This window comes from Marmota monax, unplaced genomic scaffold (genome assembly GCF_021218885.2).
Source record: "Marmota monax isolate L192 unplaced genomic scaffold, Marmota_monax_Labrador192_F-V1.1 WCK01_AAM20220418_F8-fsc00079, whole genome shotgun sequence".
NCBI classification, from domain to species: domain Eukaryota; kingdom Metazoa; phylum Chordata; class Mammalia; order Rodentia; family Sciuridae; genus Marmota; species Marmota monax.
The window spans coordinates 2868765-2886424 of record NW_026694099.1 but is presented as its reverse complement, the minus strand read 5'-3'; the positions used below and the strand labels follow the sequence as shown (position 1 = coordinate 2886424).

General features: G+C 37.2%; 1 protein-coding gene and 1 long non-coding RNA gene across 5 annotated transcripts in view; one reads left to right on the top strand and one right to left on the bottom strand.

Annotated features, from left to right (window-relative positions):
* Positions 1-17660, top strand: part of Stxbp6 (syntaxin binding protein 6) — a 255776-nt gene that overhangs the window by 201054 nt on the left and 37062 nt on the right. For all 4 annotated transcript variants that reach the window (XM_058585834.1, XM_058585835.1, XM_046465209.2 and 1 more), the window contains 2 exons: positions 5525-5655; positions 6544-6709. In XM_058585834.1, the coding sequence (XP_058441817.1) occupies positions 5525-5655; positions 6544-6709 (297 nt within the window). The remainder of the gene's footprint in view (positions 1-5524; positions 5656-6543; positions 6710-17660) is intronic.
* Positions 12403-17660, bottom strand: part of LOC124107261 (uncharacterized) — a 35996-nt gene continuing 30738 nt past the window's right edge. Inside the window, exons 2-3 of the long non-coding RNA XR_006856351.2 lie at positions 16119-16277; positions 12403-12779 (exon numbers count right to left, since the gene is read on the bottom strand). This is a non-coding gene — a long non-coding RNA (uncharacterized LOC124107261). The remainder of the gene's footprint in view (positions 12780-16118; positions 16278-17660) is intronic.

Below are 17660 nucleotides of genomic sequence, written 5' to 3'. Positions count from 1 at the left end.
TTTACAATACCTAAGACATACAAGATAGAAAGGATACAAAGGAGGAGAGTAATCGTTTTGTTTATAGGCTGATTTTTTTTTTTTTGTTTCCTTTAAAATTGTGTTTTAAGGCTGAAATAGGAATTTGTATCTTAGGCAAAATTGACTTTCCTTTTTGGAATAGTTGAGACATGATGCTGTGAAAAATGAGATCACCATTGGACCTTGAAGTGGAGGATCCATCTCAGAATCCCCTGCAGAGTGTGCACTATTCTCCTATTTACATCACATGCAAGTAGTATGTATTTCTCTCTTCCCCTTCCTTGTCAGTTCACCAACTCCTCCTTGTGCAAGACTTTTTTGATAAGATTAGTTGGTACTTGGTTGTTGGCTGCTTGGTGGTTTTTAATGAAATAGAATTTTCTGATTTGCACAGTCAAGGCCAGTGGTCTCCACCCTGTGATTAGAGTCAGGTGTCTGATTTTATTTTTGTAAAATGTCTCACGGATGGGCCAGTATTCAAAAGACCTCGTTAGACCATTAGTTTGTGAGATGGAGAAGTGTGTGTTGATGATAAGGATATTCTGAACAGAATGGTTTGTATCACTGCTTCATAGGATCAAGTCTACATAAAGGTCAAAGAAGAGACATGAAGCCATGAAGACCATTCTCTGTTCAGAGCTGAGAGCAAAGTGACCTAGCTTTGGTTGCCTTGGTGCTACTCCTGCCTCTGATGCCAGTGAGGAAGCGGGGACTGTAGGAAGTGGGAGTGAGAGAGCAGGAAGCATTAGCTTGGGTAACCCCAAAACTGGATTTCCTGAGTAAGTCCCAAATGTACCACTCAGTGGTCCCAGAGGAGCCATTCTGGTTGTCTTATTGTTTGTAGGAGGACATCTATGATGTGGAGTCCTTAACTTCTGTCTCCACTTGCTAATCCCATGTCTAACCAAAGAGTTTTCTCTGAGTAAGGCAGGCAACACTGCATATCTATTTATGACTTTAATATATATTGCCTTTCATTAACTCATTTAAAAATAAAAAGGAAGGTTTATTTAAGAGAAAACATTAAAAAATAACATTTCAGGAAACTATAAAAATCATAACAAGTAGTATCATTATTAGAAAGCAATGATTCAATTAAGTCTTACTTAATGAGCATCCTGTACCCAATAAAATGTGACATTTGACACTACAGCAAAAAATTATGATAGAAAAAGCACTGAAGTTCATTGTTTAAGTTGCAGTTTTTCCAGTTATTAACAGACAACTTTGGAAAGTCAGCTCTTTCTGTGCCTCAGTTTCCTTATCTATAAAATAGTGGTCAGATAATGGCAATGATTATCACAGGTATTATAATCTCAAGAGCAAAACTAGAAGCTATATAAAATGGATTTTTAAAATATTAAATTCTATTTTGAAAAAGCACCATGTCAATTTATAATCCTATAACACAAACCAGTAGGAAGTAACTTAGAAGAGCCTCATGGGGATTTATCTATATCGTATATATTTTAGAACTGGGGGACACAATAACAGTCTGGTTTTTGTTTTTGGCAAATTTCTCAGAGAAGCAAACACTGAATATTTAATGCAAGCTTGAAATTAACCCATTTTTTTAAATGAACATTGAGTGTGATGTGAATGAAATAGCATGTTGGGAATCTACTTGGATAAAGTGATCAAAAAGTAAACTGAGTACAAAAAGGAAGGGGCAATGAGATGAGCTTGGGAGGTACCCAAGCACATGCAGGCCTTTGCAGGTCATGGTAAGGGACTTGGATTTATTCTAAGTACTTTAGAATATCACTGAGGGTTTGTTGTTGTTTTGTTTTGGTTTTGTTGTTGTTGTTTATTTTGGTTTTGGCAGTACCAGTGAACCACATTCCTAGCCCTTTTTATTTATTTATTTATTTTTATTTTCAGATAGGATCTCACTAGATTGCTTATAGTCTCATTATGTTGCTGAGGCTAGCCTTGAACCTGCGATCTTCCTGCCTCAGCCTCCCACAGTTGTTTTTTTTAATTTCATTTTTTAGTTGTTGATGGACTTTATTTTATTTATTTTCATGTGGTGCTGAGAATTGAATCTGGTGCCTCACTCATGCTAGGCAAATGCTCTACCACTGAGCCACAACCCCATCCCATCCCAGAGTTATTAAAAGATATTTCAGTCCTCTATTTAAGTTTGAATAGACAGGTTTGGGGAATCATAGAAGTCCCTAACAGGGATGACCATGTCAGGCCCGAGATGTGGCTGCTTCTCGAAGCCTCCCTGACTTCCCCTAACTCCATCTTCATCCTTAAAGCCCCCACCCAAACACCTCAGATCCTCAGATGATTTGTATATCATACTATTATATTTTAGAATTCTTCTGCATAATTTTTTTTTTCTTTGCCACACTGGGCATGGAACCCAGGGATACTCTACCACTAAGCTACACCCTCAGCCTTTTTTATTTTAAGATAGGCTCCCCCCAGTCTGCCTGGCTTCTTTTGCATAATTCTTATCCCCTAATCACATCCAAATTCGTGATTCAAGATTTTATCTTATTTAATCTTCAAATTGCCTTCAAAACCTAAATGATCCATAAATATTTATTGAATTAATTAATACATAAGTTCATTGATTCCCAGCAATCCATATGCATTTGAATCACTTGGGAGAATTAAAATATTCATACCAGAGCTCCATCCAAGGTGTTCCAGCTCACCCAATTCAGGACCTTTGTTGTAAGAGCTCTCAGGTGATTCTGATGTGCAATCAGAGTGGACACCAGAGGAAATGTCCTCATTCTGGGTGCTCTGCAATATTACCTAGGTGTGTCATACCCACTCTGTCCCCTCTAAATGCCTGTATAGCTTATTTTCCTCATAATTGATGAAATCATATGAAAGTGTCCCCGTTATCTGAACTTTAAAGATATTAAAAATAATGCACGTTGGAGTCTATCATAGAGGGGTTGTTGGATATAGCTTATGATATTACTAATACAGGTAATTTGCATTTTCCATGTATGCTTTCAATTAATTTTCTTTTGGAAGGAGAAGATGAGTTACTATCTTTCATTAAAACAGTGAAATAGACATCGAAAACCTGGGTGACTTACTTTTTTTATGAGCTATGAACCCCAAAAATAAACAAGGAAGGATTTAAACCATCATTTCTTAAGTACTCAAAAAGTATGGCCATGGTATGTTTAGCCAAGTGTTTTGATTTTAGAAAGGGAAATTCTATATTTAATTCTATATAATGTGTATATAATAACATAATTTTAAGGCACCTGCTTCAAAATAGAAACTGGGATGTTAGGGAAAATAACATTCAACAGAAATTAAACCAAACTGGGCTCAGTGCCCAGGAAAACTAGCCAGACTCCAAGAACTGGGCAAGGAATAAACTAATAGGGAAAGACAGTGGGAATGGATAGAATTATAACTGTTTCCATCAAAAATGGCCACTGTACAGTGTGATCACAGCTGAGGAATTTTGCTGGGACACTTGTCATTGTGGGTGGGGTTCCTGCCCTTCTCATTTTAATGACAAACTTGCAATGGAACTTGCCCTCCTAAAAAGTGAATTTTAAACATGCCAGGCATATACAGTGATCTTGCATTGAATTTGAGTTTTTATAATGCTGTAAACTAATTGGAAACAAATGGACCTGAAATAAAAATAGGAGTTCATAACAACTTTAACTGAAGTTAGAAGGAAAGCCTTCAAGTTTCCCAAGACGCTTAAATGTCATATGATTTACATAAACAAGGGAGGAAATCCTCTTTGTGTGTTTAGGGGTGTGCGTCTAATACAGGAACCCGTGTTTTCCTGTTATTGAAAAGCATTCTTTCTTTAATCTTTTAAGCACATTCTGGACCTGCATGTATTCCAGGTGTGTGTTTTCTTTGACATTAAAATATAAGAGCAGAGTACAACTATCAGAGGAACCTATTAGGACTCCTGTTTATGTCATAGGAGATGCAAAAAATAAATAAATAAATAAACTGAAATAAATGGATGGACAGAGCCCTGGGCACACTAGTAGTATTGCCTGAATTTACTTATGGGAATGGTTATTCCGAATAGGATGGAGCCTATGAAGAGAGGCCATTTGTGATAAAGACTATAAAATCTCCTCTGATTATGGGTATGATCATGATGACTTTTTAACCGTAAAAGTAAATTTAAATAGTGTAAAAATGTCCAGAAGCTGTTGGGCAAAAATAACTGAAATAATGGGCAGTAAACCAAAACATTATTTGAAGTTTAAAAAAAAAAAAAAAAGAGTTTGCTAAGTACTGGCTAGGAGCAAGGGGGGAGATTGTACTGAGACCATAGGGACTCTTCAGAGCTGGGCTTGTGGATGCTCACCGTATCCAAAGGCAGAGTATCTTCCTTCTATGCTTTTCTGTGGTCTCTGCTCTCCTACTTCAGTGACCCCAGATACTACAAAGCGTGTTTTAATGCCTGAACCATACAGACTTCTAATCATCAAATGTGACTGGAGCAAATGCTTTCTGTCCCTTGTCCCTCAAGAATCCTTTTCTTTTTGCCATCTTTCAAGCATCTGCCAAATTATTGAAAACAACAACAACAAAAAAGAATATGTATTTTCTTCTGACACAGCTACTCAGGCCTCCGCAGGCTGTGATTAGCTCAAATTCTTTGCAGCGCATGGTGCTCTCTGCTTTCCCTAATTCCTCCATGGCATCATTTCTGTTTAATCTTTACTAACTTCCACATCCAGGACTCAGGAGGAGCTTTTAGGAAAGTGCTTTTAAGACCGTTAATTACCTCTCCCACCATTATTAGTCTCTAAACCACCAAGTAAGCAGATGTAGAAATGCTCAGGGTGACTTTGTCCTGGTGTTTGACATCAATCTGAGAGGAGATGGAGTCCATCTGCAGTTGGAAGGGGGAAAACTGCCGGAGGCTAAGGAGGGGTGGTCGTGGTCCTGTGAGTATAGTGACTTCAAAAATTCATATGTGGGGACTTTGCCCAGAATGCCAAATATAGTCATAATCAGATGCAAACTATATATACACTCGATGATATTATAAAAACAAATAGTTCTTTTTTATTTATTTTTTTGGTTACTTGAGAGTTGAGATTACTCCTTATCACTGAGGCCTCAGGTATTGATACACTATCAAACTGTAAATAAGCATTATGGTTTCCCCGGGGAGCTTGAAACTTTCACTTCCTTTAAAATTTAGCCCTCCTAATGAACCCAGCCTGATGCCTGTCAGCCCCACATGGTTCTTTCCCTGCAAGCTGTAATTTTGCACTTGTAGCCTCTATTAAAGGTTTTTGGTGTTATTTAGTTAAGCTGTTTTTTGTTTGATTGGATGAAGACATAAAGGAAGCAGCTTTTGCAGTTATGTTATAAACAGCTAGAGAGGGGAGACTGAAACTTCTATTTCTTTTGCATTCATATCCCCCCACCAAAGGCACACATTCATTCAGATTCTCTCCATCGTGCATACACACTGAAGGAGAATATAAACCAGCCTGCAGGCCCACTAATGTCTCTGGTCTTTTCTTGGCAGTGACAAACAAGAAGCCCACACAGGCATCTATCACGAAGGTCAAACAGTTTGAAGGGTCCACATCGTTCGTGCGGAGATCACAGTGGATGCTTGAGCAGCTTCGCCAGGTTAATGGTATCGATCCTAATCGGGTGAGTGAATAGCTCTATGCTGGCTGAAGGAATTCTCTTTACAAGATGATTCTGATTGACCTTGGTAGTGGTGGGGGTGGTTTGAATCATCCCAAACAAGACTGTCAGCCCCACATGCCTCTTTCTCTATTTCAGTCATGGAACTAAAACTTCCTATGCCTCTTCACTTCCTATAGGAAATTACAGATCTAGTTCTTTTGTTTGATGGAGCACCCAAAGGGATGTTTGTTGCAGAAATGCTGCCTCCAGTGACGTTCATAGCAGAGGGCAAGTCTCATCAAAGCTGCATTTGTCCCCCAGTGCCACCAATGACAAGGATTATCTACCAAGAATCAAATCAGTTAATGACACCTTAAGAATTTTGTACTAGTATTCCTTTGGATTTAACAAGAGAAACATTTATGATATAGATATATATTTAAAATACCATCCCTTTGCATATATGTATGTACACACCCCCAAAACATCAATAATGAAGAAGAAGAAAATGTAAATTGTTATTTTCTATTAAAATAAGGGAGATTCTCTTACTACCAAAGTTTAGGGGCAAGATTAATAGAGGTCAATGCTGAGAACCTGAGGTCATCCATCTTCCAAGTAATTGGGAAAATAAAACAGTTGGAATTCTGACCATCAGTGTGTAGTTAGACTGTCTTTACTTCTGTGATACTAACTTTCTAGGGACATCTATAAATTCCATGTGATTTGAATTTTGCTTGATATACATAGAAACATGGACCCTCCACATACTTGGGTCGTAATAAAGCTGAGCCTTACAATTGGTACCACAGTCTTTGTTTTAGCCTTTCTGAGTCTTTTGACAGGGGAAAACTGGAAGCAGCAGTCTTTATAGATTGAGATCAGTAGTTATCTCACTGTCTTTTCCAGGATTCTGCAGAGTTTGATTTGTTGTTTGAAAATGCTTTTGACCAGTGGGTAGCCAGCACAGCCTCAGAAAAGTGCACCTTCTTCCAGATCCTCCACCACACCTGCCAGAGGTACCTCACAGACAGGAAGCCGGAGTTTATTAACTGCCAATCCAAAATTATGGGAGGTGAGTGGGCATCTGTGTGACTTTAGTCATCCTGTTTCCTTAGACTTGCTTCTTTATATAAAAAAATATTCAGCAGCATAATTAAAAGCATACAAAAGAATCAAAATGCTCTGAAGTAGGCAGCATTAAATTATCTTAGAGAGTATACACTATGCTACATCTAGACATAGTGGTATGTTTTCACTCTTACACAAAAGATGGTCTTTTTAGAACAATGAGCCACCTTTCAATTTTTCTTGTTTACCGCCTTTTCTATAATTTCTCCGCAGAACACTATTTTCTGGGTTGCTTTTTCCTGTTATTTCTCAAGTTGTTTTACAAATGCTAATATAAAAATTCCAATTGATTTTGTCCCTTTTTTTGAAATAATAGCCAGTCTCATGTTTATTCCTTGGCACACAAAGATGAGTTAGAATGAGGGCCATAAGCCAGTGTTACAGGTGAGTACCATCTTAGGCAGCACAGTGAGACATGTTTAGAGGGTGATCACACATTTCTTTTAGGTGGCAAGTCTTTTTAGGGAATTCAAACTGTGCTAAAAATATAAAAGACTTGCCAATCACTCTGAGTTGGAGAAGAGTTATTTTATATCATTGGTCTTTTCGCTGACCTGTTTTCTTGGTTTTGCAAAATGTGTTTTTAAAAATGCACCAATTTTGCCTTAATAAATATTAAATGAAAATCACAGTAGAGATTCTGCCTCTTCTCCTTGGCCTTTCATATATTCTTCATTTGAATTTGGGGTGGAATCTACTATTCTGTCCCCAGCTGAAGCACACACTCTCACTTTGCCATTAGTCTGCACGACGTCATATAGAGAAAACAATGTCCAATTCTTTATTATTATCCTTGGAAGTGTTTGTATTACTCTTAAACTGAAAGATAATGATCCAAATAACCTTGAAAGTCTTTCTTAAGCATTGATGCAGTTTTTTATTATAGCTTCTCTGTTTAGTCCTAGAAAAATAAGAGGTGATATGTGGTGCATATTTTCTTCAAAGTGGCCACTTCTTGTTGGACAAAAACAAAGTTAAATATTTAAAGGAAATATCAACCAACACCAACCTCTGTGGCAAATATAATGAGATGGAACTCTCTTTCATGCCTGTGCCATCAGTGATCTTCAAATGAACTCTGCTTTGGAAATCCAACCTTAACTGATTTGGTAAAAGATTGCAGTACACTGGGTTTTGGACTAGTGGTGTCTGTTTTTTGTGAATGAAAAGTTGGACAGAATACCCAGCTTTCCCTTATTCTTCATTAGCTCTTAAGTTAGATCTGTTATAGCTTAAGATCAGATTACTTTCTTGATCTTCACTTCTTGCTGTGGAACATTTCTCTCATTAGTGTCAGTGTGGTCAGCAGCTTGTATGGCTATCAACCATAAAAATAGTGTGCCTTTATGGATTTGAAATTGCTATTGCTCTTGGAGAAAGACTCTTCCAGAGAATTTTACTTCTTCATGAGAGGCCAGAAGCAAGTGCAGTTCCATGGAAACGCCTGCATTTCTAAGATGTTCTCTTTGAATATCTCAGCTTTCCCATAAGTCCAACCAGCTGTCTCTGTCAATCATTGACCCAGTCCTTCAGATATCTTCATTTTTGAACACCAAATGATGCAGAGTTGAGATGAGAACCCATATATCTAAAATTACATTGTTTGTATGTGTATTGGATAAAGTTCAATATTGCTTTCTTACAGTCTGAGAAAGAGTAAGTTTAATGAGATCAAGTCCCAGAAAAAAGTTTGTAGTAAGCCTGTTGTAATTTGTTAGCAGCACATATGTCCTTAATGAATGTAGTCTGTCTTATTTAAACAGTTGCTGATCCTTGATAACAGTTGTACCTACACACCCTGATAAATTAGTGTGCTCATTAGTCTTCCTTTCTGCCACTTATCACAATCTTGAGACTTAAAAATGATGTGTTTCTGGGATCACTATATCCTGACCCCTTTAACTTTTGCCTACCTGTTCCATCTTAGGCAGATGAACAACTTTCCTTATTTCACAAAATATTTTGATGTCTCCTTATACTTAGGCCACAATGTTTATTGTACTTTGAAACATGTTAGTTTTGTGATTTTAGAGAACAAATGTTGGTGTTGGTATGCTGCCCTCCACCAGACTCTTTACATGTCTTATCTTACTTAGTTTTTAAATCAGCCTTTGGAAATACAATGTATTATCTTCATTTTACAGAGAAGGAAACAGGATCAGAGAGATTATTAAATAGCTTGCCAAGGGTCACATCAGTAGTGAGTAGTGGAGATTAGATTTCAACACAGGCTCGCTGAGCTCTAAAAGTATTTTCCTCAGGGTCTCTGAGTGGCACATGCCAGGAAACCTCATTACACTGCCTTTGGTATGAATGGCGCCCTCTGGAGTTGTGCAGTAATATTGTTGGAAGTATTTTAGCAAGCACATTCCTGTATTTGGAACAGTGAATGGGGGGGTAGGAGGAGAGCATTAGAGATTATAATAGTTTTAATTTTTTCTTTGTTATGTCACAGGTACATAATTACAATAATTCTTTTTCTTTTTGTCCTAAGAACCGTAGAGTCATTGAGGACCCTTAAGATCATCTTGCTTTTTGTTTTCTGTTTGTTTTTTTTTTTCACTAGAACTTTAGATCAGGCAGATGAAACCATGGGAAAGAGATGCGTCCTGGCCATGCGGGGCCTCTCAGATGCTGGGTCTCTGGTATAGCCATGTCACTGGGAAAACTGAGGCATAGCAATTTGGAATGAGACTGACTGTCAAGGTCAAAGGTCTAGAAGCAAGTCTGACTCTCAATGAACTCGACTTTCTCTCAGACCAATTTTAGTATAAGATGATCATTTAAATATCTATGATCCCATGCAGTCGTGCTCTTATGTTTTTGATTGTGCCTATCCCTTGTGATAATATTTTTTATTCTTTGTGAAAGGTCATTTAAATCCATTTCAGAAATGAAATGAATTCTTTGGCATGTTTGAAATTCTTTGTTGCTCCAAAATGATATTTTCTTATCACCAGAGGACAAACTAGAAATTTTCTCATCCTCATCTCAGGATCCAGTGAAGACACAAGTGAAGTCTTTTTTAAAAAAAATTTATTATTTTTTATTTATATATGACAGTGGAATATATTACAATTCTTATTACACATATAGAGAACAATTTTTCATATCTCTGGTTGTATACACAGTATATTCACACAAATTCATGTCTTCATACATGTACTTTGGATAATAATGTCCATCACGTTCCACCATCATTAATAACTTCATGCACCCTCCATTTCCCTCCAACCCCTCTGCCCTATCTAGAGTTCCTCTATTCCTCCCGTGCTCCCACTCCCTATCCCACTATGAATCAGCTTCCTTATATCAAAGAAAACATTTGGCATTTGGTTTTTTGGGATTGACTAACTTCACTTCACTTAGCATTATCTTCTCTAACTCCATTCATTTACCTGCAAATACCATGATTTTATTCTCTTATCGATGAGTAATATTCCATTGAGTATATATGCCATATTTTTTTTATCCATTCATCTGCTGAAGGGAATCTAGGTTGGATCCACAACCTAGATGCCCTTCATTTAGCTATTGTGAATTGTGCTGCTATAAACATCGATATGGCTGTGCCCCTGTAGTATGCTATTTTTAAGTCCTTTGGGTATAGACCAAGGAGAGGGATAGCTGGGTCAAATGGTGGTTCCATTCCCAATTTCCCAAGAAATCTCCATATTGCTTTCCGTATTGGCTGCACCAATTTGCAGTCCCAACAGCAGTGTATGAGTGTGTCTTTTTCCCCAAATCCTCGCCAACACTTATTGTTGTTTGTATGCATAACAGCTGCCATTCTGACAGAAGTGAAGAGTGGTTTTGATTTGCATTTCTCTAATTGCTAATGATGATGAACATTTTTTCATATATTTGCTGATTGATTGTACATCATCTTCTGAGAAGTGTCTGTTCAGGTTCTTGGCCCATTTATTGATTGGGTTATTTGGGTTTTTTTGGTGTTTAGCTTTTTGTGTTCTTTATATACCCTAGAGATTAGTGCTCTATCTGATGTGTGACAGGTAAAGATTTGCTCCCAAGATGTAGGCTCTCTATTCACCTCACAGATTGTTTCTTTTGCTGAGAAGAGACTTTTTAGAGCTCATTGGAGCCCTCATAAGCTGAAAGAGGGCAGGAGGCTCTGAAGAAGTATGAAGGGGGAAGCGCTGGCCCCTCCTCCTGCCTCATCAGCACATTTGCAGCGCCCTCCCCTCCCCTCCCCTTCCCTCCTCTCCTCTCCTGTTCATGGTTAGAGGATCATTAAGTTAGGATGGACCCTCAGCTTATCCTAACCTCCACTCTACCTTGAAAAAAAATACAAAACTGTTCATTTAGTTTGCTGGGTCCTTAAGCTATCTACTGATCCACAGAGATTGGAGACAGAGGTGCGGAGCCAGTTCTGTCTGCTGAGATGAAACATGACATCTTGAATGACATGATATCTTGAAAGTGAAGTTCACATGGGTTGAATCTTCTTCTGAAATGGAGGCTTTTACTTTTTCTGTTTACTGTAAACAGAGATGATGTTATACTGTTATATGTGTAATAACACATTTACACTTGAACCTAGGACTACAAAAGAGAGGCTTGCTTTTAGCTAAGTCATTTCAAAGAAAGGTGGTCTGCCCCAAATAGAGCATCAGTTTAGATCTTGAGCATTTCCTATTAATTCAAGGTCCCAAAGAAGACTTTGGTTTTTTTCTTACTTCATTGTTCTTATAAAATGTGAACAATTCCCACATGGCTCCCACATTGCTACTTTATTTTACTGACCTTTTGTAATGATCATTGTTGGTCTTTTATTTTTATGTCTAATATAGGTTGAGTATCCCTTATCTGAAATGCTTGAAACAAGGTTTTTAGATTTCAGCTTCTGGACTTTGGAATATTTGAACTTATATATAATGAGGTGTCTTGGGGATAGGACCCAAGTCTAATCACAGTCATTTATGTTTCATGTGCACCTTATACACATGTCTGAAGATAATTTTATACAGTATTTTTAATAATTTTGTGCATGAAACAGTTTTTGTAGCATGCTAAAGGATCTAGGAGAGCCTTTTTTTTCCTCTTAGAAAAACTGTGTCGTGCAGCATTTTAACTGCAATCCCTCACATGAGGTCAGGCATGGCATTTTTCATCTGTGATATCCTGCACCACTCAAAGTTTTGCATATTGGATTGTAGATTTTCAGAGTAGGGATGTTCAATCTGTACTCTGAACTACAGTAATCTTTGTAGGTATTAGCAGGTTCTGTGTCAGACCCACAAAGTAGGTTCTTGGCAAACCTTTTTTAGTTTTCCCAATAAGTGGTATAAATGAGATATAGGGAAAATGATTTATTCTTCAAGGCAAGCATAAATTGAAGCATATCCTGGCATTTTTCTTGAACTCCATGCCTAAACTCCCTGGCTAACTCAATCAACTACCTCTTCATCTTTTGCCTATTTTACATCTGGCCTCCTTCAATGAGTCCTCCTACTATTGTTTGAGACCCAATTATGGACATTCTCATTAATTTCACAAGCATTTACTTGGGTCTGCATGTCCAGCACAGAGTTATCTGTAGAAATCCAACTACAAAGTAGTACCTTCACCAATTTAATTAACCTTCCTTGGTGGATATTAGATGTAAACTGATATAAAATATTGCATAATGGCAAGGTAATGTCTGAGCTGCACCTTAAAAGATGGTTACCAGTTTCCAGACAGGCAGGGACAGGATGAAATAAGCTCTCTCTTATTCCAACAGTTAATCCAGACAGTTTTTATTTCAATGTTAGCTGTATTCAGAATTTGGAATGTAGCAGATTGTTTTTCCATGAAGCAGGCTATTTTGAAGTGCCATATATTTTCATCAGCAGCAAAGAGTATTTTACAAGCATTACCCTTGGTCTCGCAGCTCTTCAGATGATGGTGTAAAGCCCAGGCTTCTGAGCACTGTTAGAATTTCAGGGACACGGATGTCTCTGATGTCTCCTTCATCCCAGGCTGGCCCTCCTTTGCTCCTGCTAATTGGTATGCTAGAAAAGAAACCCAAATGGCTTTACTCTGGATTCCCCTAGGGAGTGCAGAATCTAAAGATTCAATCACAGTGTGACTTCACATTGTACTTTTCTTCCAAACAGTGCAAGATCATCCTTCAGTGAGGTGTGCATGCAAGTCACCTTGAGGATGCCTAGACCTGGGAAGTGTAAAGTGAGGTAGTGAATTATTTAAAACACACACACACACACACACACACACACAGTTAAGCTTTCTAATGAGCTATTTTTTCAAGTGATTGCTATGGTCATTCTTAATTCCAGTTTATTAATGTAGTGCTTTCAGGGAACCTATAACATGTGCCATAATTTCTGTATGTCTTCTTTTTGTTTTAATAGTTTAGTCTGTTAGTGAGTAGGCTCTATAGGACATTCGTGAATCTCATGCTCCAACTAGGAACATATTAAATGGATTGCTTATTCTTCAAGAATAAAATCATATGTAATTTTGCCCCTACTGCTCAAACTCATTATGCTCGTACATGCACAGTCCCATGCACATGAGGTTGTAATTCCCAGAAAGACTTAAGTTGTATTAAAGCTATCATATCATTGCTTGTGGGTGCCTGTGTATATACAGAGCAGCGGAGAGGCCAGGTTTCTTAGCCAGGCCCCTGTTGTGACAGAGCAATGAAATGTTTCTTCCATTTCTTTAAATCAAAAGGAATCCATGTCAGAGTTCTTCTATTAACTATTTTTGTTGCCCTTGAAAAAAATAGCAAAATAACAAACTTCAGTTATTTTCCACCTAGGTACAAATGAAGAAAATGATTCATAGGGAACTTGCTCTAAATCCCACAGCTATTAAGGGATAGAGATGGTGTTTCAGTCTAAATCCACCACTTATTACCCATCTATTTACTGGAAACCATGACTTCCAAGTTACCTTAATGGGCACAAGGCTTCTTTTCCTTAAATTGATTCAGCTCAGCAAAAAAGGATGTGACACCAAATTCAACAAATTCTTTGTTGAGAGTTGAATTAAAAATTGTTTGAAAGTTCACAAATGACATTTAATTATATTAATCACATACACACAGAAACTTAATATTCCCTCTTCCATAATTCCATCTTCCTCACTGCAGCCAATACATCTTTTCCTAGGTAACATAATTTCATTTAAGATTTGCCTTATAGGCTAGGGATATAGTTCAGTAGCAGAGGACTCTTCTACCTTGTACAATGCTCTGGGTTCAAACCCCAGCCCTAGGAAACAACAACAACTTATTAAATCCTTCCAGAGAGGAAAAAAATTAAAAATAAAAACCAAAAATAATACTAGAAATATTTACAATTAGAAAAGCCCGGTTTGGAGGAAAGTTTTTGTTTTTGTTAGGATCCCACCAGTATAACCATTGTATCAAACACAAGAATGTTTTTCATTGACATAATCATCTGCATTGACCAAGCACTTATTAGGAAGATGCTGTTCTAACAGAAACTATGAGGTGTTTTCAGATATGAATCTTTTATATATTTATTTTTTTCCATTTAGGATGACACTACTGGTCATATTTTTTGGTATGTAGGTACTTTTCCATATTTTCTGGTACATCCATGCAATCCACCATCCCATGAAATGAATGAAAAGCAAGTGCTTTTATTTTTAGTGAGAAAATTGAAGTACCAAGGACTTCTTGCTTGGGTTTCATCCAATTTGGTGCATGATATAAATGACTGTTAACTAAGTAAAAATTGGGTCACAGATGTGTTTTTTCTTTTTCACTGCTTATTGGTGAGCTGTAAGCTACACTGAAATGCTTGCTGTGAAACAGCTGGTGGAGGGTAGCTCATCATCCTGATCCAGGAGTGACTCCACGCATCAAATGCTTTCAAATCATCCCTCTCCATCAAAATCTTAAGCCAAGCTAAGGCCAGCTACGTAAGGGTACTTCCACAGTATCATTTGTTGGCCTGACAAGGATTATGAACATATTCTGTCTATCCCATGGCTAAATAGTCTGCAGTAGATGAAAGGCATTCCTGCTTTTAGAGTCAACAGGAGGACTTGTAGTGACAAGAGCCCAGAGTAATTCACTTATCTCTGCCTTTGATGATATCACTCATTAGCTCTGAGATTTTCTCTAAGCTGCTTACATTCCTCTCTTCCTCTCTGTTTTTCTGTATTGCGGGCAGTAGTATATAACCTTGAAAGGATGGAATGAGGACTAAAATAAATTTTAAAAGTACCAGTGTGTGCCTGAATATTCTATTTTTTTAAAGAACTGGAAATTGTAATATGCATATTCATAATATTACAGAATTTCTTCCAGAATATTTATCAAAAGCCTTTTCTTATGAAAGAAGCAAAAAAAGAAAGAAAGAAAAAATATAGTTTCTTTGTTCTATATGGGAATGAGCTGAACTGTGTTATATGCATCTCAGATATCTGGGATGCTGAGTTATTTGCCATGGTTGTGTAGAATGCTGAATGTGTTGCACTTTATGTTTGACATTTATAGAGAGCATATGTTACTGCTGACTTACCAAAACAACAGTGTTCAAAATATATCGAGTGACACTGTGCCAGAGTTCAGGACACATAATTCCAATCTCATAGTAGGAAGGAAAAAAACCTAAAGCATGTTTTCTGAACTTTACAAAAGAACAGATATATTCTTTTTCCACCATTATGTCTTCAGCCCAGAATATTTCCTTGAATCTAATTTGCATTCTACTGCCAAAAATGGAGAGACATGTGTCAAAAGTAAAATGGTTTAATATCATGAGACATGAAGTGGTTATTTCTGAAACAGATATAAAAGACATCCTTCATGATGTTCATACTTGTAGATTTACAGACAAATAGAATTTCTTAAAGAATTTGGAGACATAAATTTGCATTTTGGGGAGCAGGGTACCGGGCATTGAACCCAGGGGCACTTAACCACTGAGCCACATCCCCAACTCTTTTTTTGTTTGTTTGTTTTATTTTGATACAGGATCTTGTTAAGTTTCATAGGACCTCACTAAGTTGCTGAGGCTGGCTTTGAGTTCAAGAGCGTCCTGCCTTAGCCTCCCAAGCCACTGGGATTATAGGTGTACACCACTGCACCTGGTGCTAACTAATTTTCTGTGGGAGAGCATTTTTAAAATTTACATTCATAATTTAGTAACAGAAAGTTTACTTTAACAGGATAAAAGTTAAAAGGAGGTAATCTCTGATAATAAAGTTTCCTTGAATTTGAACAGTTTCATGAAAAGCTTACTTCATTATCCTTACTTTTCTTATTTCACACAGACCAATGAGCACTGCCATCAGCTCACATTTAATAATTGTTGCTCTGCTGTAACATAAAAACTAAAACTGAAACTTACCTGGAATTTTAATGAAGAGAAGCTGTTCTAAAAGTGGTCATTTAGTGATATGGCAAAAGCATTCCCATCTCTGGATAAAACACTCTGAGAGCACATACTTTTTGGACAGCAGATCAGAATATAATCTTCAGGGTTGGAGGTCATAGTTCTATTTCTTACCTGAAGTAAAGGTAAGAAAGAAACTTGAATATAAGACCTGATAAACTCCACAGGGCCTGAGATTCCTAAACCTTTAGTGAAAGGGTGAATAAAGCAGTATTTTCCTCTTTTTTATTTCTGACCACTAAAGTAAGGCTAAATCACTAGATTTAGCATAAATAGTTGTTTGAAATTTGCATATTGGTGTAAATCTGAAGTTGGAGCCTTTTTAAAATTTGTAAAACCATATGTTCCCTACCCTTCCACCTGCAGTATGCCTTCTCAGGATTGGATTCATTGCAATAAGCAAGAGCATTAGGGCTGCCATATTTTGCTAATAAAAATGCAGGACATATGACATGGACATATTTATACAAAAAATAAAAGTTGCTAAAAGTAAAACTTAAGTTATCCATAAATTATCCATTATCCATTGTTTTTCTGGAGTTCAAGTTTTACTTGATATATTTTTGTCTGGCAACCTTTGTGGGCATCCTGTCTTTCAGGTTATAGCCAGCCATTCCAAATGTGGAAAACAAAATAGGAGTACTGTTATTGTTATGTAGACAAATAAGCCTTATAATGTCCAAATAATTGTAAGAACCTTAAGAGAACTTCTGATGGGGATGTCAAGGGCATATGGGTCAATCATTCAAAGGTACAGGATTATCTTTAAAATAGAAATATGAGGCTGCTAAAGAAGAAATGTCCAGAAGAATATAGAGTATTTAATGTCTTACTGTGGCTATTCTACATAGGATAATGATATAAAGTGCAAATTTTAAGTAGTAGTAAGTATATGAATTCCTCTAAAGCATTTTTTAAAGGAATATCGCATTTCTGATTAAATTTTCATAAGGAAGCCAGTTCAATTCTGAGTTGTCTGAATATCTGGGTTGGTTTTAGGTGTTAGTTTACCATCAAGAACAATAAAAGGAATTTGCCATAGACTTTTGGGGACACTAGCAAAATAAAGACTTCCATTCATGGAAGGACAGTAAAAAGCCTACTATCTAAAGAACTTAAAGAATAAAGTCTAACAGGAAGCTGCTACTTAAAAAAAATGTGGCTTCCTCTCAGACTAATCTAATAGTTTTCTTGGAAACAAAACGACGGACCCCTGGGCTCCCTTGACCCACGGCTGGCCCATAGGTTCTGCTCCCCTCTCACTGTCAACAGGCACGGAATGTGGCTCTGGCTTGTTCAGCCAGTAGGTTTAGTTTTAGTTTGTCTTAGCTTTGTATGAGTATGGCACAGGTGAAGCCATGTCACTGCTGTATGTTCTGCAGAAGATTCAGTAGGTCATACCTATGAAATCACATTAAACATCAACAGTTTAACTGCAACACAGGTAGGAATGCAAGGAAGCAAGTATATCATTATATTGAAGTAAAAATACAAGTT